A 23,283-nucleotide genomic window follows, 5' to 3' on the forward strand; every position below is an offset into this window, starting at 1 on the left:
CTCCTAGAACTGGAAGGGACCATAACATTTTTTTTTTGGTAAGTCTCTATGGTGCTGCCAGAGCAGCACTCTGGCACATCTCTATGGTACTGTGGGAGGGACACTCTGGTACGTCTCTACAGTCTCTATGGTGAGAGGCGCAGCGCCCTGCGGGCACATCTCTATGGTGCCATGGGAGCGGCGCTCTGGCACGTCTCTATGGTGGTATTATCTGAGCGGAGCTCTGGCAGACTCGCCTCTATGGTGCCATGGGAGCGGCGCTCTGGCAGGGCTCTATGGTGTTATGGGGCGGCGCTCTAGCTGTCTCTGTTAAGGCTCCTCTCCTCCACAGAACACCGCGCCGGCCCCTCCTGCTCTCCCACCTCCCGGGAGCGCCCTGCCCCACCCGGAACTACATCTCCCATCACCCCGCGAAGTCCCGCGTGTTCTCGCGAGATTTCTGGCTCCTAGCTTTCCCGTGATCCCTTGCGGGGTCGCGCTCAGCTGCGGCGCCTCCACGGGGCTGGCTGAAGGTGAGCGCGTCCGCGCGGCGTTCCGACGTGACGTCATCCCGCGAGGCTGGGCGGTCGCCGCGGTGATGCGGGTCTCGGGCTGAGCGCGGGAGTTGGACTGCGTTGCCATAACAATGCGCGATGACGTGTTCCCGCCACAAAATGGAGTCACGGGGTGACGTAAGCGCCGCTGCCGTGATGTGAGGCGGCGCTGTTGGGGTGTGGGGAGAGGCAGGGGTGGGGGTGGGGAGAGGTGAGGGGGAGGGGGCCGTGTGGGGTGGGGGAGGCTGAGGTGGAGGGATGGGGGCGGGGAGAAGTGAGGTGGAGGGGCCGTGGGAGAGGCTGAGGTGAGGGATGGGGCGGGGAGGCTGGGGTGGCGGGGTGGGGGGGGGAGAAGTGAGGGGAGGGGGCCGTGTGGGGAGAGGCTGGGATGGGGGCAGGGAGAGGCTGGGGGGGTGAGGGGGGTGGGGGGACGATGTGGGGAGAGGGGGTGGGAAGAGGCTGGGAGGAGGGGGAGGCTGAGGTAGAGGGATGGGGGCAGGGAGAGGCTGGGGGGGTGAGGGGGGGTGGAGGCTGTGGATGTGGGGAGAGGCAGGGTTGGGGTGGGGAGCAGCTCGGTTGGGGTGGGGAGCAGCTTGGCTGAGGTTAGTTTTATCCCTTGTAAGTGCCCCATGATGAGGTGAGTTGTTAGTTGCGCTGGCAGAGGAATTACTCAGGTGCTGCCAGGGTGGGAGGGTGACTGGGACTCATGGGCTGGAATGGAGAAAAGGGAAATGAAGGGTAAATATCAAGGAAAATCTCCCTAGTGCATCCGTGAGAAGCATGTAAACCCATCTCCTAAGGCAGTGGCTCTCAACCTTTCCACACGACTGTTCCCCTTGCAGGAGTCTGATGTGTCTTGCGTACCCCAAGTTTCACTCACTTAAAAACTACTTGCTCACAAAATGAGACATAAAAACACTGACGTGTCAGTGCGCACTATTATTGAAAAATTGCTTACTCTCTCATTTTTACCATAAAGTTATAAAATACATTGGAATATGAATAATGTACTTATATTTCAGTGTATAGCAGGGGTCCCCAATGCGGTGCACCCGTGGGGGCATCTAAATGCGCCCGCATCCTGGCTGGCGGTCAAGAATTTTGGTCCTTCATCTGGTGCCCGCCAGACGAAAAGGTTGAGGACCACTGGTGTATAGTATATAGAGCAGTACAAGTAAGTCATTGTATGAAATTTGACTTTGCTAGTGCTTTTTATGTAGTCTGTTGTAAAACTAGGCAAATCTCTAGATGAGTTGGTGTACCCCTGGAAGAGCTCTGCGTCCCCCCAGGGCTAAGCATCCCCCTGGTTGAGAACCGCTGCCCTAAGGGAAGGGACAGGAGCCCTGTTAGACAGGACATTACAAATTAGCTCTGTAAATGGACTGTAGGGGACCATCGTGCCATGGCTGTTGGAGGAGGACTGTAGCGAAACAGCAGTAAATTCTCTCTTTAGATCTCGGTAATAGCTGGGAACAAGCTTTCAGCTGAGCTCTGTTGATGTTTGTCCAGCTCGCTCCCTGCAGTGCTAGCTCTGTTTGACTTGAATTCGGGGGATGGGCTAAAGGAGACTCAAAAGTCGCACTGAGTGTTTGCCAGACTCTGGCTGCTAGTAGATACAACCTTGTACACCGCTACCCCGATCTAACACGAATTTGGATATAACACGAATTCGGATATAACGCGGTAAAACAGCGCTCGGGTGGGGGTGGGGGGGAGGCTGCGCACTCCGGCGGATCAAAGCAAGTTCAATATAATGCGGTTTCACCTATAACATGGTAAGATTTTTTGGCTTCTGAGGACAGCATTATATCGGAGTAGAGATGTATTGCAAAGATGCTCAGTCTCACTGCTTTGGGACGTCTGTGAAAAACACACCCTGTGTGCAAGTCTCCTGGGGACAGATGTTTTCAGCTTGGATTGACCCTTATTGTCCAACATCCCCCTGTGCTTAATGAAATATGGAAACAACTTGAATTGCTGAAGGAGCTAAAGTGGCTGAGCTTGGGTGTCAGGCAGCAGGATAGGGAGGGGAAGTGCACTTTCTCTTTGTAGGTTCAAGGGTTTAGTTGTTCTTATTGTGGTTCAACTGCATCAATCAATGGAGCCGTCCAAGAAACCCCTCCCTGTGTGTAGAGGGGGTTCTGTTATAGCACAGTGGCTAGGGAGACCGGGGAGCCAACATGTGGGGCAGAGCAGGGAAATGGGAGCAGAACCAAACCCTTGAGTACTTCTTCGTAAATGACTGCAAACCAAGAGCGTGCTGAAAGCCAGTTCTTCTCACCAGTGCCACCCTTTTTGACCTGGGTGCTTAGCCAATATCTGGGGACTTGTGGGTTGTTTCTGTTAGGCGCAATCGATGATGGAATCAGGCATTTCTCTGATGCAACCCTGTTTATCTACAAAGAATATGCAAAGTTCTGTCTCCCTGAACACAGCAGGAATCAAGCAATTGGAAAGAGGTTCTTTGTTCATGGTTCCAAGCCCCTTTCCAGCTAGCACTGTGCCCAAGAGCTTTCTCTTAAGATCATGCTACAAATGCTTCTCTGGCTGTCTCTGGTGCTTCCCTGCTGCCTTCTCTGTTTGCCTCTGCGGTGTTTCTGGCTGCTTCTCTCCCCACGCACGCACGGCTCCATCGCAGCAATACCCATCCCCCTGCATATGCTCAACTCCTTGCATATGGCCTGTGTTTTGGGTGGTGGCTCCTATTGTTTCAGCCATCTTATTCCATGAAGGACTTAATTGTTTCTTACATTTATCCTGAATGAAGGGCAGCTTTACCCCCACCCGCTTCAAGTGTCCACCCAGCCCCCAGCACAACATCGGGCACTAGCTCTGGGCACTATGGGATGGAAAAGCCCATCAACACCTCCCACATCAAGAGGCTATCCCATGTATGCCTTGGAAAGTGCTTTCTGGGTGGGGAAAGCAGTGGTTTCCATGTATGTCTTTATGGGAGGTGGTTGAGGATCACCATTGCTTGCCTCACCTGATATAGGTAGGTCAGGAGTGGTCCTCCCCAGCAGTTATATGGGAGTGAAGAGAGGGTGTACAGTGGTCCCAGGGTCTCTCCTCTTCTGTGCTTCCTGCAGTGCTAATGTGGAGGCTGGACCCCATCCCCTCCTGCCTCCCTGACATCTCCCTCTCTGAGCCAAACCTGTCCCTGGCTGCCTGCCAGTCGGGAGGCCCCTCTGCACGGGGAGCCCAGCTCTGTTGTCTTTGTAAACAGAACGAGGGGCCAGCGGAGGGATTTCTCTGGTTTCATTGCAAAGTTCCTGTGAGTTTTCCTCTCCACACTCCAATGGCCCCTCCAGCGGGCTCGGCCTCTTCCCTTCCTTTTGGCTTCTTCATGGGACTGGGATGCGCACACGGCTTCCTGGTGTGGGCCGGGCAATGCCTCACTTGTTTCACGTGGGAGTGTGGCTTCCTGACGAGAGCTGGGGACTGGAAGTCAGGATGCCTGGGTTCCGAACTCAGCTCTGCCCTGATTTCCTGAGTAGTGCTGGCCAAGTAATTTCCTGTGCCTCGGTTTCCCCATCTGTAAATGGGGGATGATTCTCTTTGTGCCGCAGAGGTCCGAGTGCCTGATTCTGCACTGCTGGCACTTCCGCAGTTACCCCCGATCCTCACCGGGTGAGATCAGCACAGCTCCTTACTCTGGTGCACTACTCCAGTTCCCAGGAAAGGTTGAGAACCGCTGATCCAAATGAGCTTCCTTAACTGCTTCCTCTCTTACCGGCCGAGTACTGAGAGTGGTTCTGCCTGGTAGGCTCAGAGACTCACCAAGAGCTGCCACAGCACTAATGGAGCTGGCGGGGGCTTTTATTAGAATTTGTGGCCCAATACATCTGAGGGGGCATCAGAGGAGAGGAGTGTGGAAGTCCCTCGGCCACACCCAGTCACCAGTGTCTAACCGGCCTGATGGCACTTGGCATGAAACTTCTTGCCAGTCCTTGCCTGGGACTTCTTCCCCGACACTACCCCTAGGCTGCATAGCTTAGTTGGTATCCATAGTGCCCTCTTGTTCCTCGAATGCTCTAGCGAACCAGGAGGAACATGGATTTTAAAGCATCTGAAGGTAATAATAAAAAGGTAATAATTGGAGATATACCAATCTCCTAGAACTGGAAGGGACCTTGAAAGGTCATCGAGTCCAGCCCCCTGCCTTCACTAGCAGGACCAATTTTTTTGCCCCAGATCCCTAAGTGGCCTCCTCAGGGATTGAACTCACAACCCTGGGTTTAGCAGGCCAATGCTCAAACCACTGAGCTATCCCTCCCCTGTTTCCTGAGCTGAATTTCAAAGCCTGTTTTCTTAGCTCAAATTCTGGTCCGTGGTTATGCAACATTTCCCAGCGAGTAGCTTTCTTGCAGGGTGCTGTGTCCTTCCAGCACCAGCCCGGGGTGAACATTTCCCTTCAAAGCAGAGCATTTGGGCACAGATGAAGATGAAAGTGCAGAAAGCTCCACACAGAGAGGGTAGAAGAGATGACGAGTTTTCAATAAATGCTCCTGCCCCAGAAAAGTGGAACTAATGGCGTTTGCAACGTAAAGCAGGTGCTCTGCCCGCTCGGCGCACACGACAGCACCTCCAGGATTAGCTACAGCAAGGCTCCTCTGCTGCCAGGGAGAAAAATCACTGGAGAGGAGACTGGAGGTAATTCCTCCCTTATTACTATGGACATCTGGGACAGGCACAACAGTTCAGTTAAAGTGCAGGGTAAGCCTGGGTCCGAGTCCCAGCTCTGACACTCGCTAGCTGCAAGGCCTGCGGAAAGTTCCTTCCCATCCACGTCTCCATTACTGCCTGCTACCTTGGAGTGCTTTGAGGATCGGCTAACCGCTTTGGAAATGGGATGTTCTCTGTCAGCGCGACGGGTCAGGCACTGAGAGGTGTGCAGCTCTCCTGACTTCAGTGGGGAGCTGACAAGCAGCCCCTCCGAAAATCAGGGGCTGACTGCAGTTGTCATGCACATCAGACTTAACCCTTCATGTGCTAGCTAGGCAGAGTTGGAACGCAAACACTGGCTATTTTGAAGTTGTGGCAGGGGGCTGTAGTGTATGAATCGGGGAGGGTTTCTGGCAGCTTTGGATTAGGGTGGGGCTCTTGTCCGGAGTGCTGCCATTCTATACATCCCCCATTCTGCATTCTGTGCTGGTCCCCCTTTCTCAGCCAGGATAGCGCAGTGATAGGATAGGAAGGGGGTAGAGATGGAGCTGAGGCCGGGAGAGATTGAAAAGACTGGGCCAGTTCAGTGGAGAGAGGAGGAGACAAAGATGACTGGCTAGGCAGGTAAATCAGGGCTCCGCACTGCCAGAACAAAGGGCCATTCCCTGACTTGAAAGGCAGCACGTGGAGAACTCCTCAAAGGAAGGAACTGGTGCATAATTCACCTGTAGGACTCTCAGCCACAGGCTAGCGCTAAGGCCAGGAGTCGCTGAATTAGTGAAACAAACGATGGGCTGGGAGGAAATTCTCCGCATTCCTGCTTCCTGCGGTGCTACCCTTCAGGGCTGTGGGTCTAGCCCAGCTGGGGGGCTGGGATAGAGGGACGGGCTGGCTGTATGCTGTACCGGGGGCTGCTGGGAGCTGTAGTTTTCTCTCCCCTCCCCCGTTGTGTACTGTGAAGCAGGCTAGGCAGCACTCACGTGTGGTGCATCCTCTCGCCAGCATGGACTACAAGTCCCAGGAGTGCTGAGCGGGCTGGTCTTGGGGAAGTTTGCAATAACAGGGCTCTGTGAATTCAGTACAGCGCCTGGGCTTCGCTGGACTCTTTCCCTAAGATGGCTGGAGAGAGGTGGGATGAAAGCGTCGGTCAGGTCTCTCTCTGAGCAGCTTCCAGCCTTTGGGTTGTGCCTCCCTCCTGTCCCCAGCCCCCACTTATTAGCTCTCCTTGCTGTCAGTGCAGGGATCTGCAGCAGCCCCTCGAAGAAGCTGGGAGAAGGGACGATTCGAGTTGCCAATCCTAGTAAAAGGTGAAGGGACAGGATCTCGTCCTCACATCCTCCACACAGGATCCACGGCATCTTCCACCGAGGCGTCTCCGATGGGAAAGTGCCTGCAGGGGGTGCTGCCCAGGTAGGCCGCAGCTGGGGGACTGCAGGGTGCCAGAGGCTTGCCTGACTGCTTGCTGGCTTGTGCACAGGCATTGCGGACAGGGAGGGGTTAATTCTGATCTCTCTTTCCGCCCCCTCCCCCCATCACAGAAGAGAGGAAGGTGGTGCTGCCTTTGAGCTCTTGCTGCTCTGTGAGGGGTTTGTGGTGGGGGAATTGGAGACCTAACAGTGCGTCCCCCCATTTGTTATTTTGTGCCTTCGTTCACACTCCTGGCTGAGCTCCTTGCCCCTTGGGGACAGTAACCAGGCTGCTGTCATAGACTGAGGGCTTGGATCCCATGGACTGTTCAGCCGCCTGAGATCTCGGCTGTATGCCTGGCACCCCCTCCTGGAGGGGTGGAACCCGCGCTCCAGTCGCCCGAGGCCCCAAGACCAGTGCTGATTCCCCAGGTCTCCCCAGGATTTAAGCTCCGCCCGCCCGGGCACTCTGGTTTACAGGTTAACCCTACAGGGATTTTGTTACAGTTAAAGCAAGTGACACAGAACTACACACACCTCACTCATACCCAGAGTACAAGGGATATGCAGAGCTATGGAGAAGTAACAAACAGCTGCATGCAAGACCCTGCCTCAGTTTCCTCACCTCTCCTGAGAGCCCTTTGGGTCTTAGTCACTGCACCTCCGGGAGTCCAGGATCCTTCTGTGCCCCCTCTCCTCCTGGCCAGCTTTCTCTTTGATTCTGGGTTCCATTAGCTAGAGACCTTCCCGACAGTAAGAAATACAGCTCGACTGTTTTCCTGGGAGGGAGGATGTGGTATATCCCAGATTCACTGATAGGGAAACTGAGGCACAGCAGAGAAAGTGACTTGCTCAAGGTCACACATTGAATCAGTGGCAGAGCTGAGTGTAGAACTCCCAGTCCCCTGCTCCAGCCATTCCCATGTGTGAGATGCTGCCAGCCAGCAGTTTGTTCACAGGCGTGTCCCCTGTCCATTCCTACCCCAGCTATCCCAAGCTCCGTCCTCCAGACAGAACCGTCTGCTCTCTGACATGACATCTGCGGCACGGTGAGGTAGGCAGGAGCCGTGGTACCACCAGCCACCCATCTTGTACTCAGTCATGTCGCCCGGTACGAGTGCCTGGCACACACAGCCTGTTCTCCCATTTCGGCCTTGCCCAGTAGACTGGGGTGGGTGACTGCTGTGCTGCTGAAGCAGGCAGGGCTGAGTGGGGGCTTCTTGTTGCAGGTGCCGGTGACGTCTGAGGATGGCAGGGTCTGTTTCTCCCTGGCGGAGTGGGCGGCGTTAGCGGAATGGCAGAGGGAGCTGTACTGGGACTAGGAGCTGGTCACCTCGCTGGGTGAGGACTGTCTGCTGCACAGGCTAGAGGTGAGATGCCAGGCAGTACAAGGGCTGGAGAGTGCGGATGTAAATACACCTCTTCGGTGGGGGGCAGTGCTGGGTGGGGCTCAGCTGTCTCACTGATTGAGGAGCCGTTACCTTCTCCTCCTTCAAACCCCTTTGCAGGTCTGCTCCCCGAAAGCAGAGCTGGTTCTGCCGGTGCATGGGGCAGCCCTTCCCTCCAGCCCCGGACGACAGTGTCACTCAACTCACTGCCCGCCTCACTCCCTCTCACCGCCTGTGCTCCCCCAGCCAGGAGCTGAGGGAACCTGTACTGGGGCTGCCAGGAGCCAGGCTCTGTCCTTCCTCACGGCTCCACTTTGCAGCCCCCCGGCAGGGCAGAGGGCTGCTCCCCGGCTGCAGCGGGTGGTTCTGGGTATGGCTGTGAGGGGTGCTGGAGAGGATCACCCTCTTTGCGATGTACCTGGCTGGTTGGTGGGGCAGCAGGGAGTGCCCTGTCTTCCTCCTCATTCTGTCCCTCCCCTCCTCAGGCGAAAGCAGCTCCCCAGGGAAGAGCGATCAGCCTGGGCCCCTGGTGGAGCAGGGTCTGCGAGCCCCATCCCCCACACAAGGCAGGGAGGCTGGGGGTAGCCATGTCCGAAGAACCGCACCCCTCAAAGGAGGGGGCAGGATGGCACAGCGAACTGGAGCTGGGCTGTGGAACCTTTTCTCGTGGCGTCACCAGTTCAAATCCAGGTCAGTGCTGCTCCAAAGTCATTCTCATCTGAGCCTCTTTGGAGACCCTCATGAAATTATTTGGAGGGCCTCGGTCCACTTAGGCCACCTCCTAAAATCTGCCCCCAGCCTGGCCCTGTTGCTGTCCATCTTGCATGAGACACTGGTGATTGAGTGGGCAGCGGAGACTTATTCCTCCCAGCCCCCCCGGGCGCTAGAGGGGCTGGGTATGATTGTGCCATTTTCCATTCTCCCCTCTCTGACTGTAGCCGTGCTCTGAGCAGCTGTGTCCCTCCACCCAGCGCCAGCTAGCAATGCAGCGGGGACCGAGCCCTGGCTCCCGTTGGCCTCACTGCGGGCAGCAGTGGTCAAGCACCTGCTAACAGGAATATTTTCCCCCCGACCCAGGCCACCCGGCTCTCAAACCTGATCTCTTGTTCCGGATTGAACGAGGGGAACAGCCAGGTGTGGGGGTTCAGCTGGTCTCTGGTGGCTTAGAGCGTCCGCCAGATCCCTGCGCAGGTGAGTGCTCAGCACAGTAGCTAGGTAGCAGCACATGAGGTTGAGAGAAGCAGATGAAACTGCCATTGGCTTAATCCTTCCATGTCTTTACTCACTGAGATCTGCTAGCGTATCAGGAGACATGTCAGTCATGGGTTTGCACCAGTCCTAAATGGCATCTGGCAGTCGCCCCTCCCCTTTGATTGAGCGGTTCAGGGAGGATTAGTGGACAAGGCAAAGGATGAGTCTAGGCTCCCGGGTTCTAATCCCAGCTCTGTCAGTCTGATCCCCTGTGCAAATTTGAGTCAGGTCACTTAACCTTCCTGGGCCTCAGTTTCTCCATCAGTACAGTGTGGCTAGTGATCCAGACTTTCCTCCCAGGAGACAGGCTGGAGATGGGATTCATTGACACATGTTACAGGCTTTGAGATTCTGGGTTGAAAGGCACCAAAAAAGAACCAAGTATTTTTAGGAACATTTGGAAGATGTGTTGAGAGCTCACTGTTTTCCTGGCCAGACCTGCTCTCCCCTGTCTGCCAGTCGCCCCCAGGACAGCAGTGAGGAAAAGGGGGGCTAGCCAGGGAGCTTGAGGGTGTGTTGATTGTATTGTCTTGTATCTTTAATTCCCCATTAGGCAGCAGAGGCTTAGAATAAAGACAAAGGTTCCCCTGGGACTTAGGTTAATTGTTTGAGTTGTGAAGTCGCAGGTGCATCGTCTCCAGCACAGTGGTGTTGGCACTGGATGCGCCTAACCGTACATGATGACATCCTCTATCCCCTCAACCAGGCTACGGATTTTTCAAGCCCGATGGTTTATTCCGTATTGAGCAATGGGAGGAGCGCTACATGGAGGCTCAGCAGAAACTGGAGGAGAGCAAGATCCTCGGAAGTGCCTGCGTAGGTGAGTGAGAGCAGCGATTGGTTCTGCTCTGGGCTCCCCTTCCAGCGGAGGCTGAGGTCAGCATAGGGGGTGGTTTGCTGGACCTGTTGTCTCAAAGGGCTGCAGTTCCATTGCAAAGATGAGGACAGCTGCAGTCTGCTCTGCTTTGTGCCAGTTAGCTGCGGCCTCTGCTGTTCTTGCAGGCTGCCTCTGCAGCCCTCAGCTGGGTACAGTCGGGGCCCAGCCTGAGGAGCTGCTCGTTCCTGTAGAGTTTTACCAACGGCGAGGAAGGCCCATGGGTTCATGCCGTCACTCTCTCTTTGCAATCCAGCAGAGCACGGGGGTGTGAACACAGTCGAGCAAGAAGAGAACTCAGAGAGCTTTGCTGCAGACTTAGAGCTGTCGCCCGTGGTCTGTGACAGTTCCGACGGCTCGTTTCACAGTCGGCAGCTGGTATCCAAGAGGCAGCAGAGAAACCAGACAAGGATCAAGATGGAAGAATCAGCCGGCTTCAGCAAGTGTTCAGATGCCGTCGTACGTCAGCTAGGGGCTGGGCCTTTCCAGTGTGCCGAGTGCGGGAAGCGCTTCCGGCAGAAGCAGAGCCTCATCACGCACGAGAGGATCCACACGGGAGAGAAGCCCTACAGGTGTCCAGACTGCGGGAAGAGCTTCAGCCAGAAGCCCAACCTCCTGACTCACCGGCGGATCCACACCGGGGAGCGGCCCTTCTCCTGCACACAGTGTGGGAAGAGCTTCAGCCAGAAGGCCAATCTCATTGCCCACCAGAGAACCCACGTGGGGGAGAAGCCGCCGCAGTGGGGCGGGCTTGGGGGGAAGCCAAAGTCCCCAGCACAGCAGGGAGACCAGGAGGAAAAGCGGCCGTTCGTATGCCCCGAGTGCGGGAAGAGCTTCACGCAGAAACCCAACTTGGTGACTCACTACCGGACCCACACAGGCGAGCGGCCCTTCAGCTGTGCCCAGTGCGGGAAGAGCTTCAACCAGAAGACCAACCTGGTGACTCACTACAGGACCCACACCGGGGAGCGGCCCTACGCCTGCCCCCAGTGCGGGAAGCGCTTCACCCAGAAGACCAACCTGGTGACTCACCAGAGCACCCACACAGATGCGCGCCCCTACCCGTGCGGGGAGTGCCAGAAGTGCTTCAAGGACAAGGTGTCCCTGAAAGCGCACCAGAGAACCCACAACCTGAGCCAGCCCAGACCCTGTGGGAATCCAGAGCCAATCCCACTCCACAGTCCCCCCGCCGTGCCGCTCCAGCCCGCAGGTGCTGAGCAGGAGAGCCAGCGTGACCCCACTCAGCCGGTGCTAGCCCAGAAGATCCCCGGAAGCCAGGCACTGTGCACGTGCACTGACTGTGGTAGCAGCTTCCCCCAGAAACAGCACATCCCACTGCCCCAGCAAACCCCCTCAGCAGAGCAGGCCTTCCTGTGTGTGCAGTGCGGGGAAAGCTGCCCACAGGCGGCTCTTCTGAAGCCCCAGCCCGGCCATGCCATGGAGAGGCCCTGCGAGAGCGTCCAGTATGGGAGAGGCCTCAGCCTGAACCAACATCTCCTCAGACACCTGGAGCCCTGCCTGGGCCCTGGCGACGCGGCGCACGCAGCCCCCGGGGCAGAGCGGCCCTTCATCTGTAACCAGTGCGGGAGCAGCTTCAGCTTTTGGCCGGCTCTCGTTGCCCATCAGGGCAGCCACGCAGGATGGCAGCCGTATCCGCTTCCTGAACGCGGGAAAGGCCTCAGGGCCCGGCTGTCCCTGCCAGCCCAGCAGGATGCGCAGGTGGGGGAGACAGCCTGGACGTGCCCCGAGTGCAGGCGGAGCTTCAGCCAGCACAGCCAGCTGGCAAAGCACCGGGAAAGCCACTGGGGCGACAGGCCCCATCGGTGTGACGTGTGCGGGAAGAGCTTCGGCTTGAAAGCCAACCTGATGACGCACCAGCGGCTCCACACGGGCGAGCGGCCCTTCGCCTGCAGCCAGTGCGGGCGGCGCTTCAACCAGAAGGGGAACCTGGTGACTCACTACCGGACCCACACGGGCGAGCGGCCTTTCGCCTGCCCCCAGTGCGGCAAGAGCTTCAGCCAGAAACCCAACCTGCTCGCCCACCAGAGAACCCATGTGGGGCGGCGGCCCTTCGCCTGCGCCCAGTGCCCCAAGCGCTTCAAAGGCAAGATGTCCCTGAAGATCCACCAGCGTGTCCACGGAGGGGAGAGACCTCCCGCCAGGCCGCCGAGCGTGGAGCTGATGGAGGCCCACGCCGGGAAGAGGTGCTGTTCCCACTCCCCATGCGGGAAACCCTTCAAGGAGCACGTCGCCCTGCAGCTCCCCCAGCGAGTGCCCGGTGGGGAGCGGCCGTACGCCTGCCCGGAGTGTGGGAAATGCTTCCGGCAGAAGGTCACGCTGGTCACGCACCTCCGGACCCACACCGGGGAGCGGCCGTTCCAGTGCGCCCAGTGCGGGAGGAGCTTCAGCCAGAAGCCCAACCTCCTCACACACCAGCGGACTCACACCGGCGAGCGGCCCTTCGCCTGCACCGTGTGCGGGAAGGGCTTCAGCTGGAAGCCCAACCTGGTGACCCATTACCGCACCCACACCGGGGAGCGGCCCTACAGCTGCACCGACTGCGGGAAGACCTTCAGCCAGAAGCCCAATCTCCTCACTCACCGCAGAACCCACTCCCAGCAGAGGCCATACGCTTCCCCCAGTGCCACGCAAGCTTCCCCCACTGGGACACCTTCACCCTGTGCCGCGGTGGGGACTGGCCCCACGTGTGCTTGGCCTGCAGAAGGCACCTCAGTCACCGCATCCCCCACGGCGGGGAGCTCCTGAAGCCAAGCAAGCAGAGACATGGTGTCAATGCAGCGGGGGTGACAGGAGCTTTGACGATCAGAGAGCTCTGCGGGCGCATCAGAGAGCACCCGTCCCCCTGTGCGAGCTGGAGCGAGTAGACTGGATCTGGGAACCTGGGACTAACCCGTGCTGCTGCCGCACCCACGACACCAGACACGGACCGGGGAACGTTACAGATCTGACTTCATTCTGCACACACCGAACTTCAGAGAGGACACAGCTGCTGGCAGCGGGCAGGCCGGCTGATCGATCAGCACACGTTGCTGCAGAGTGCAAAGAGACTCCGAGTACTGCTGTGAGCAGAGCGAGGAGAGGGCACGGCAAGCTGGCAGGCCTGGGGCCCTGCGGCGAGTGTCCCGGGAAACCCACCCCTGAAAGAGACTCCCTGGGCGGGAACGGCCTGTGGAGCTCTGCCCTCTCGCCTCCCTGGAGCTAAACGTGGGCTGGGGGTGGCTCTTGGAAGCTCCGATCCAAGCGGAGGCAGAGCCTGGCTAGCCTGGGCGTACGTTGTACCGAGGGTATTGCTGGGTTCTGGATCCCGCCCCGAGCCAGCTGCAGGGCAGTGAAAGGCCGCCTGGGACTGCAAGCTCCAGCCCCTGTAGACACAATAACGGGGGGGGAGGGGCAGGAGGCCCAGCCCCAGAGAAGGCTGCAGTTGGTCTGAAAGCAGTTGGCGGGGAGGGGGGCACGAGGGCGAGGTGCCCTTGCTGGGGAGCAGGAAGGAGAAGCTGGGTGCTGATGCCCTGGTGGAGGAGGACTGCATGCTGGGGCAGAGCTCGGCTCCATGGGCCCGTCGGGGGGCACGGGGAGCCCTGGTACCTGCTTAGCTGAGCCGCCAGCCTCGGCCAGGTGTGTAATTAGCTCCAGGGCGGAGAACAGAGCCATGAGCAGGCTGCAGCGTGATACTCCCAGCTACGCTCTGCCCGTCGTCCCAGCAGGAGCGTGGCGACACCATGACTGTCGTATGTCCCAGACAGGAAGAAAAGAAATACTAATGGCAGGAGGACTGGGGGGTGGGGCACGCAGAGCCCATGGCTGGGGGCACATGGGGCACCCAAGCACCTGGCAGATTGGGGAGGGCAGAATGGGGGGCACACAGAGCCTCTAGCATGAGGCTGTGGGTTGTGGCAGGGAGCCCCTGTCCTAGAGGGGGAAGGGAGGGTGGCACCCGGGGAGCATGTGGGGAACGGAGGGATGCAGGGACCCCGGTGTGTGTGCTGAGCTTGGCCTGCAGCAGTGACAGTGCGTGTGGGACCCTCTCGTAAGTTCTCTCCCTTACCTGGAAGCGCAGCCAGCAGTGCCCCAGGGTGTTACAGCTCAGGGGGTATCACTCAGCAATGGGCCCCGCTCCGACGGCTGCCCCCTTCCCAGGCAGCAGTGGGCGTCTGGCTCTCAGGCCTCCCCAGGATCCCTCGTGCCGGCGGCGAAGGCACTGCCTGTCCGTGGATTGCTGCCGCAGGGGTGTTGGGGGGACTGAAGCTGCCTGCTGCAGCGGTGGGGAGGGGACAGCCTGGCCTGTGGGTGTGGCTGGGTGAACAGGGTCGAATGATGAGAGGGAAGAAGCCAGGGCTGGTTGGGGACCAAATCCTGTCTTCACTTAGTGACAGTGAGGTGGGGCCTGCGCTGCACCGTCCCTTCCCGGGCACCAGCCCCTGCTGTCACAAGCACAGGCTTCTGCTTGCCCCACGGGCTGGCGCAGGAGGGTGGGACAGGAGCCCGGTTCCCACCAGCCATTGCCACACACAGTCCTGTTGGGCAGTCCCAGCACGCGGGCGGAACGGGCCACTGGCCTGGCCTCCCGGGAGCCCCAGAGCTGATCTGGGGCAGGGGCAGGAGATGGGCGTGTGCACATGCGAAGCATGCAGGGCTCTGCCCTACCTGCTGACTGGTTCACCGGGATGTCGGGCTGCTAGGCCAGCGCCTGCCTCCCACACTGACCTTGCGTAGCTCCCAGGAGCGCCGGGGGGAGCTGGCTACAGAACCACTGGGGCTTCGCTACCTGACCGCGCGCTGGCTCGGTGCTGACGTCTCCCGAAGCTTTGGGGCCCCTCCCAGCAGCAGCGGCTGGCTAGGGTGAGAGTGGGAACAAACTAGCGTGTTGCTTCCTTTCGTTCTTGTCTAGCGTCCGCAAGCCCCCCCGGCATGCCAGCCGGGCACCGCTGTGCAGCAGGGTTCATGGAGCGGGGTGCTCTGGAGGGGACCCTGCCTCAGGCGGCAGGGAGTGAGGCTGTACACTCCACAGACGGGACTGGGCTGCGAGAGCCGTGCGCACCCCGTCCCTGCAGCCACCTCCCTCTCGCTCGTGGGCACTGAGCCGCACCGGTGAGGACCGCGTCCTGCTCTGGATGGTGGTTAGCGCTGGGCGTGACATGGACTTGTGCCTTCAGAGGAAGTTCTTCGGGGCGGGCACTCTTCCTGCGCCAGGGCGCTTGGTGCCACGCTGATACCCACGGTAACTGCGCGTGTTTGCACTTGGTGTGGACGCTCACTAGGTTACAGCTGTGGGATGGCGTTTCAGCCCCCCGTGGTTGGTGATCTAGGGCTGCCCTGTCCCACGACGGGCCCTGATGTGCTGCCACTGGGCCAGGTGTGCGTTTCCAGTGTGCCATGGAGCTGCTGGTGGCATGTCAGTTCCTTGGGGGTCAGCACCCTGAGGTGGGCCGGCAGAGCCTGGAGGACCGGTAAGGACTGCGTTGCTCGCTGATCAGGCTCCTGGCTAGGCAGCCAGCTGGATGGGACTGGCGGGCAGGAGGCTGCCGGATGGGGCGGGATGGCACAGTTGCTTAGCATGGTTGGGGACCATTTCTCTAGCATGTAGCCAAACCTGCTGTGTACCCGCAGCCCTCTCATCACCAACCATCTTGTGCTGCTGCTGTGTATTCACGGCGTGTCCCTGGTGGGAAACGCCCATGTCACCATCCTTGCTAACCAGCCCCGCGCTCGCACCGTCTTTCAGAGCCGGGGAGTCTCCCCCCGGTATGTTCATTTACAATAAAAGCTTTGGGGCAGCAGGTGAGATCTGTGGTTTGGAAATGCCTGTCTGGTTTTGTGGGCTGCTGGGCAGCCAGGGCCAGCCGCAGAGGGGAACCTGGTCAGGGGATTGGGTTCCAGCCTCTCGCTTCTAGGCTGAATTCAGGCCAGGCCAGCAGTACCTGCAAACCTTTGCTCCTGGGTGGCTGGTCAGAGGCCTGTGAGAGGCGGGTGGCCCTAGAGCTCCCTGCTCTCCTCGATGCTCAGCGTAACCTCTGGGTATTGGCATCTCTGGCTGGCTGAGCCGTGGGGCAGGGAGGTTGCAGCTCCTGGACACCCTGCAGCATTAGGCATGTTGGCCTGGTCCTCAGCCACCACATGTAGGGATTTGTTTGACGCGAACAAACAAACATCCGTGGTCCTCGTGCACTGTCCATGGTGACACCAGGACACTGAGCTGTCCCAGGCAATCCAAGCCCTGCAGTTGGCTGGAGAACCACTGCTGGCCGGCTGAGGGCTGCTCCGGGGGCTGGGTGGATGTGTCCCAGGCAGCTTGGCAGAGGCGCTGCTTAAGTGATTGAAAGTGTGGCCGAGTCTGGTGCATGGCATGGCTGGGGAAGGGAAGGGGGAGCTGCAAACTGCCTGTGGGTCAGCCTCTTGCACTGATGTAAAGTAGCCTAGATACCTCCTAAGATGCAGCAGGGTTAGTGTGCAGTGTGGTGTGGAGTGTGTGTGTGCTGTGTGCAGTGTGGTGGTGGTGATGCAGTGTGGTGTTGGGAGTGCAGTCCACAGTGTGGTGCCGGGGTGGTGGTGCAGTGGGATGTGTGTGTGTGTGTGCTGTGCGCAGTGTGGTGCCGGGGGGGGTGCTGTGCGCAATGTGGTGGTGGTGCAGTGTGGTGCTGGGGTGGTGGTGCAGTGGGATGTGTGTGTGTGTGTGCTGTGCGCAGGGTGGTGCCGGGGGTGCAGTGCACTTGCTCCAAAGATGCTACATCCCGTGGTCTCAGATGGCTCTCGTTTAGTTATTCTCTTCCTAGGTTTTACACCTGCAAAACTCCTGTGCTATTTGCTGGTCCTCACTGGAAATTGCAACTGCTCCCTACTTCGTGTTCTCTGGACACGTCCGCTCAATGTGCAGCGGCCGTCAGACGAGTGAACAGGATGTTGGGAGCCATTAGGATAGGGAAAGGTAACAAGACAGAACATAACCTATTGCCTCTATATAAATCCATGGTACCCCCACACCGTGAATACTGCGTGCAGATGTGGTCACCCCATCTGCGTGCAGATGTGGTCACCCCAGATATTGGGATTGGAAAAGGAACAGAGAATGATTACGGGCATGGAACAGGTTCTGTATGAGGAGAGATTAATAAGACTGGGACTGTTCAGTTTGGAAAAAAGGTGATGGGGGCTATGGGTAGAGGTCTATAAAATCTTCACTGCTGTGGAGAAACACAACACAAGAACTAGGGGGTCACCAAATGAAATTAATAGATTTAAAACACAACAAAGTATTTCTTCACACAACGCACAATGAACCTGGGGAACTCCTTGCCAGAGGAAGTTGTGAAGGCCAAGATCATAACGGTTCAAAAAAGAACTAGATAAGTTCATGGATGGTAGGTCCATCAGTGGCTATTAGCCAGTATGGACGGATGGTGCCAGAAGCTGGGAATGGGCGACAGGGAGGGTTGCCTACCTCCCAGTTTTGCCAGGAGTTTCCTGGAATTAGGCCTCATCTCCCAGAGGCTACTGACACCAAGCTCAGATTTTAAGCCACTAAAAGTCAGGCAACACAGCGGGACTAAGGCAGGCTCCCTGCCTGCCCCGGCCCTGTGCCACTCCCGGAAGTGGCTGGCACGTCTTTATGGCCCCCGGGGGGGAGGGGGCAGGAGGTCTCCACACACTGCCAGTGCCCTGAGCGCTGACTCTGCAGCGCCCATTGGCCAGGAAGTGTGGCCAATGGAAGCTGCAGAGGCGGTGCTTGTGGCACAGGCAGTGTGCGGAGCTCCCGCCCTCAGGGTCTGTAGAAACATGCTGGCTGCTTCTGGGAGAGACGTGGGGCCAGGGCAGGCAGGGAACCTGCCTTAGACCCACTGACCGGGAGCAGCCCCAGGTAAACACCTCTCGGCCAGAACAGGCACCTCGAACCCCCTTCTGCACCCCAATCCCCTTGATCCAGCCTTGAGCCCCCTCCAGCACCCAACCTCCCAGAGCCTGCACTCCAGCCCGGAGCCCCCTCCAGCACCCAAACTCCCTCTCACAACTTGCACCCTGCACCCCCCCCTGCACCTGAACCTCCTGCCCCAGGCTCAGCCTGGAGCCCCCTCACACACTCCAAACCCCTCGGCCCCTGCCCAGAGACTGCACCTCGCCATCCACCAACCCCCTGCCCCAGCCTGCTGAAAGGGAGTGAGGGTGGGGGAGAGTGAGCGACAGGGAGGCATGGATGGAGTGAGCAGGGCGGGGCCTCAGAAAGGGGGCGGGGCAAGGTCATTTTGGTTTGTGTGATTACACAGTTGGCAACCCTGGCCCCGGGGGATGGATCACGTGATGATTCCCTGTTCTGTTCATTCCCTCTGGGGCACCTGGCACTGGCCACTGTCGGTAGACAGGACATGGGGCTAGGTGAACCTTTGCTCTGACCCAGAGTGGCATTCTGCTGTTCCCAGTAGCACCTACACACTTCGTTCATGACAAGGAAGCTATTAAGAAGATCGCTAGCCCTGCTTCCCGAGGTACCACAGGTAGGAGCTTTGCCCAGCCCAGCACGTTGCCATTCTCATGCCTTTTATTAGTCTTTCAGCCAGGTCCAGCCCACGTGCCACTGAGGGGTGCCAGGACTTTGGTTTTCAACTGGAACCTCCACGCGGAGGGCAACCCTGGTGGCTCCAGTCAGTCCAGTCGGCGGCTCAGCAGGGCTAAGGCAGGCTCCCTACCTGCCCTGGCTCCGCATGGCTCCTGGAAGTGGCTGGAATGTCCCTGCGGCTGCTAGGTTCAGGGGCGGCCAGGGAGGCTCCGTGTGCTGCCCCCACCCTGAGCACCGGCTCCACAGCTCCCATTGGCTGCTTCCCCTGCAGCTCTCTCCTGCCGCCAGCGTCCTGGCTTTGTACCAGCCTGTCTGTTCCTTCTCAGTGGGGCTCCCTCATCAATCAGCCTATTAGGTTAATTGGCCTAATTCAGTGATACTCAGACCTCAGTGGTTCAGGAGCCAAATTAGCCATCAGCATTACCCAAAAGAGCCCCAGTCATGTGAATTCATGGTTTCATATAGTTCTATACCGTCCTATTTAAACAGTATGACGGAAATAGTATATATATATATATATATATATAATCCCCACAGCAAAATGACTGACCAAGTACTTTATCAACAATTGGTGACTAACACAGTAGAAGTCTCCTGACTGGTTAATAATTCAGTCACATGGTATTTTAATATCAAGTGCTGCAAAGAGGAGACAAGTTGAAGAGTCACTTGCAGCTCAGGACCCTCAGTCTGAGCATCTCTGGTCTGATTCAGCCTGCTCTGCCTTGTGTGGGGCGACCCCCATCCCACTTCCGGTGCTAAAAATAGCCCTGTAGCCTTGGGGCTTGGGCTGGAGCGTGGGCTCTGCACCCACCACGCCTCCCTGGGGTTCAGAGCCCCAAGTCTACAGGGCATTTTTAGTGCCACCGTGCGAGCCCTGCAAGCCTTGGACTGACACCCTGTGGCAGAGGGTGCTGCCTGCTGTGAAGACGCCCCCAAGGAGGCTGAAGAGAGAGGAAGTGCTCTGGGTGTGCCAGCTCCATCTTCCGTCCCCGAGCTTTACTCCTGCATTACGGGCGCTGTCACGCGAGACCTGTTGTCTGTGGTGAAGTTGGAGCCATGTTGGCCCCAGGGTCTGAGAGAGGCTCATCGGGGGAGGTCACGTCTTACTGCACCAGCGCTCTCACCGTCAGACGTCGGCGCACTAACTGACATGACCTCCCCCACCTTGTCACTCGAGAACTGGCCATTTTAGCTACTCGCGATGCTGCCGCACAACACAAAGTCACCGAGCTGCAGATGTGCACGGTGCTGTACACTGGGTACAATGACTAGTGGCTCAGTGCCGGAGCTGATATCCCGAGCCAACACCAGCAGGGCTGGGTGCTCCTCTCCACGCCCAGCTGAGCCCTGTTTGCTCCTGGAGATGCTGGGGTTAATTCGGTCACTTCCCAGTGCTGTGGCTGGCCAGGGAGCTGGGGAACCCACTGGCTATTGGGCCCTGAGAACAAAGATCTTCCTCAGAGCTGTCAGCCCCCTCGCCTCCCATCGGCCCCCGCAATAGGAGAGTTTGGGTCATCTGAGAAAAGGAGCCAATGGCATCTGCCTTCTTGCTACCCTCAACCCCTCCTGCCTTTATTTCCCCCCCAGAGCAAACCTTTGCATTGCTCTGGCCCTTTGGATTGTCAGGGCCCCCAGCCAACCCTGGGCCGGAGTCCAGGCCTAGTACAGGCGGGACTCAATTGTCAGCCAGGAAAACAGTAACTGGGCCCAGGCCCTGAGGGTTTCCCCCTTTAGCTCCAAAGGTATTTTCTCTCTCTCTCTTTCTGGGATACTCTTCGGAGCCCGTCTCCAGCAATGTGAGTGGGGTGGGGTGTATGTAGATCTGGGGGGTCTGCATCTCTCTCTATAATCTCTGCCCGACGGGATCCCTGCATCTGCTGTTGCATGAATTCTGCATTGCACAGTCAGGAGCAGAGCTTTGCCCCCCTCGGGCAGGCTCCCCGGGTGGCCTGGCTTGCGGAGCTCAGTGGCTGATGTCCTTGTGGGGTCACCAAACCTTCCCACGAGCTCCCCTCCACTTGGAAACGTCTGTGCAAATAAGGAGCGTTGGGCGGGGTCGGTCCCACTCCCCTGGGAAGGGGGCGGAGGCCAGGCTGCCTCCTGAGCAACCAGATTAAAATTCAGAGGGGTCGCCGTGTTAGTCTGGATCTGTAAAAGCAGCAAAGAATCCTGTGGCACCTTATAGACTAACATGCATCCGACGAAGTGGGCATTCACCCACGAAAGCTCATGCTCCAAAACGTCTGTTAGTCTATCAGGTGCCACAGGACTCTTTGCTGCTTTTACAGATTAAAATTGGGGCAGGAGAAGAGGAAACCAGCCCCTGGCTCCAGGGCCACAAGGGCAGGTGACACGCTCCAGGGGCTCTCCCAGGTCGGGCCACGGTGCCGGCTGCATTTGGGTGCGGTGGCCAGTACACTGGTGTCTGTGCATCTCTGCGAGGGCAGAGCAGGATTTGGATTGAAGCAGAAGTGGAGGGAAACAGGTGTGAACGATGGAGATTATTGAAACTTTACTTCCCTTGGTAACTGCTGGAGAGCAGAGGAACCCCCCTGCTGTGGGGGTTGGAGTAAATCATCTGCTCCAGAACCTGAGCTGAACCGTGAAATAGATGGTCGCTCAGTAACGCTGCAGCCCCTTTTCCCCAGGGTCTCGCCTGCTGCGTGATGAAAAGGAGCCTTTACACACGCGGGGTAAGACAAGCCGCCAGGCAGGGGACAGGTTTGCTTAGCTACAGCATGTCAGGAAAGCGGCGTGGGCGGGAGACGGGTATTGCATGTGCTTTTACTATTGGTGACCGGTCAGCTTAGGGGAGCCCACGGGGAGCTGATTCCAGACGGGGGGACTGTAAGGCAGAGGGGGAATCCAGGAGAGGGAGAAAGGTTCGGGCTGGTGGGAGCCCCAGGTTTCACTGCAAAGGGGCACTGACCTGAGGATTTGGGTGATGAGAATAAATATCAAGGAGGAGAAAAAGGGGGTCATCAGAGGTGACAGAAAACATGGGGGGGGGGAAGTGAGATAGCAAAAAAGAGCTGAAGCAGCTGGACTCCAAAGATGGGCAGTGAAAATGGCTAGAGGGATTGGTACGATTAGACCTGTTTCCAGAGGAGTCACGAGAGGGAATGCGCTAGAGATGCGCAAAATAATGACTGGTCCAGAGAAGGTGAATCCCATTCACACTTTCCTGTGACAGGAGAACGAGGGGACCCCCCCCCCAGTGAAACTGAAAGGGAATAAAAGGACATTTTTATACAGTGCATAATGAACCTGTGGAACTCACTGCCACATGCTATGCTAGAGGCAGAGAGGAAGCTTGGTCTTGTGGCGGGTGAAGGTACCGGACCCCACCAGATACACCCTCCCAATTTGGCAGCAAACCATTGATAACTGCACTTTGAGTCCGATCTTTCAACCAGTTGTGCACCCACCTTGTAGTGATTTCATCTAGGTCACATGTCCCTTTGCTTGCTGAGCAGCCAGATCCTCCGCAAAGTGCCTAGAGAATCCCCACCGGGGCCACGGGAGAGTCGTGTCAGACCAGGGGCCAGAACTCAGGACTCCCTGTCTACCATCCTGCTGTCCAATCCGGTGCCGCTGTCACCCCCGTCGCCCCCCAGGACCACAGCTTGGGGCCACAGGGCGAGTCATTTAGCAGAAAGCTCTCCAGGGCAGGGAACCTGCTTGGACTTTTGGCTGCTACTGTAATATACATATTGAACAATAATAAAGGCTGGTAGATATAAGCTGCCTCTAAAATACTTCAGCTCGGCTTTAGTCTTGGAAACAGCACTTTGCAAACAATCCCTTTCCCGCATTTAACTGTCCAGCTTGTAAACAGCCCAACGTACAGCACGTGCTCCCGGGATGCTGGGCGGGAAGGGAGCTCTCGGCCGCGTGGAAAGCTCCATGGCCTATTCTACTGAGCGGTGCTGGGAGGGAGACACGGACCATTCACAGGCGTCTGTTCTCTGTATCTCCGGAGCTGCCCTCTGGCTCCACGGGGACGGTTACCGACCTAAACTCAGCGAGGGGGAATTACTGCAAAGCCCAGCAGAGTGATACTGCCATTGCCTCGGCCACGTCTACATTACAAAATGATGTCGCCCTAACTTACATGGCACACGGGCTCTGCAGTTATTACATCGCTTGTGCGTGTGCACACGCTGCTCCTTGTGTCGGCAGGCGTGTCCCCAGCGGGAGGCGTGTATCAATTGTATTGTCAGTGTGGGGCGTTGTGGGCGGCTCCCGGAGGCCAGCAACAGTCGATGTAAGCAATGCCGTGTCTGCGGCCACAAAGTTATATCGAGCGCGTCTCTACGCTGCTGGGGGGGTGGGAACTGAATCGTGTCTCTACGCCGCTCGAGGGGGGGAACGCGTGTGACTGAATCGCGTCTCTACGCTGCTCGAGGGGGGGGTGCGTGTAACTGAATCGCGTCTTTACATCGCTTGGTGGGGCGTGACTGAATCGTGTCTCTACACCACTGCACGTGACTGAATGTGGAAACCTGTCCAACCCTCAGCTCCTTTCACACAGGCTGTCAAACAGCTTCCACATCACAGCTTGCACCAGGACTGGGCTGCAGAGAACCAGAGACCA

At 57.9% G+C, this 23,283-nt stretch overlaps 1 protein-coding gene across 12 annotated transcripts; it reads left to right on the forward strand.

Annotated features, from left to right (window-relative positions):
- The first annotated feature begins 457 nt into the window (after nucleotides 1-457).
- On the forward strand, nucleotides 458-15,920 carry LOC120397101 (zinc finger protein 585A-like). Of its 12 annotated transcripts, none has more exons than XM_039522594.1 (7): nucleotides 458-512; nucleotides 6,434-6,608; nucleotides 7,834-7,974; nucleotides 8,478-8,682; nucleotides 9,070-9,183; nucleotides 9,950-10,063; nucleotides 10,374-15,920. In XM_039522594.1, the coding sequence occupies exons 4-7, from the start codon at nucleotides 8,580-8,582 to the stop codon at nucleotides 12,881-12,883; spliced, it is 2,841 nt and encodes a 946-aa protein (XP_039378528.1). In that variant the 5' UTR covers nucleotides 458-512; nucleotides 6,434-6,608; nucleotides 7,834-7,974; nucleotides 8,478-8,579; the 3' UTR covers nucleotides 12,884-15,920. The 12 variants fall into 12 exon arrangements, 11 of the variants coding, with proteins under 11 accessions (XP_039378528.1, XP_039378533.1, XP_039378525.1 ...); XM_039522599.1 differs by having other exon boundaries at nucleotides 473-512; nucleotides 6,439-6,608; XM_039522591.1 differs by lacking the exon at nucleotides 458-512 and adding an exon at nucleotides 520-671.
- Nucleotides 15,921-23,283: the final 7,363 nt, after the last annotated feature.

This window comes from Mauremys reevesii, linkage group 2, assembly GCF_016161935.1.
Source record: "Mauremys reevesii isolate NIE-2019 linkage group 2, ASM1616193v1, whole genome shotgun sequence".
Lineage (NCBI taxonomy): Eukaryota > Metazoa > Chordata > Testudines > Geoemydidae > Mauremys > Mauremys reevesii.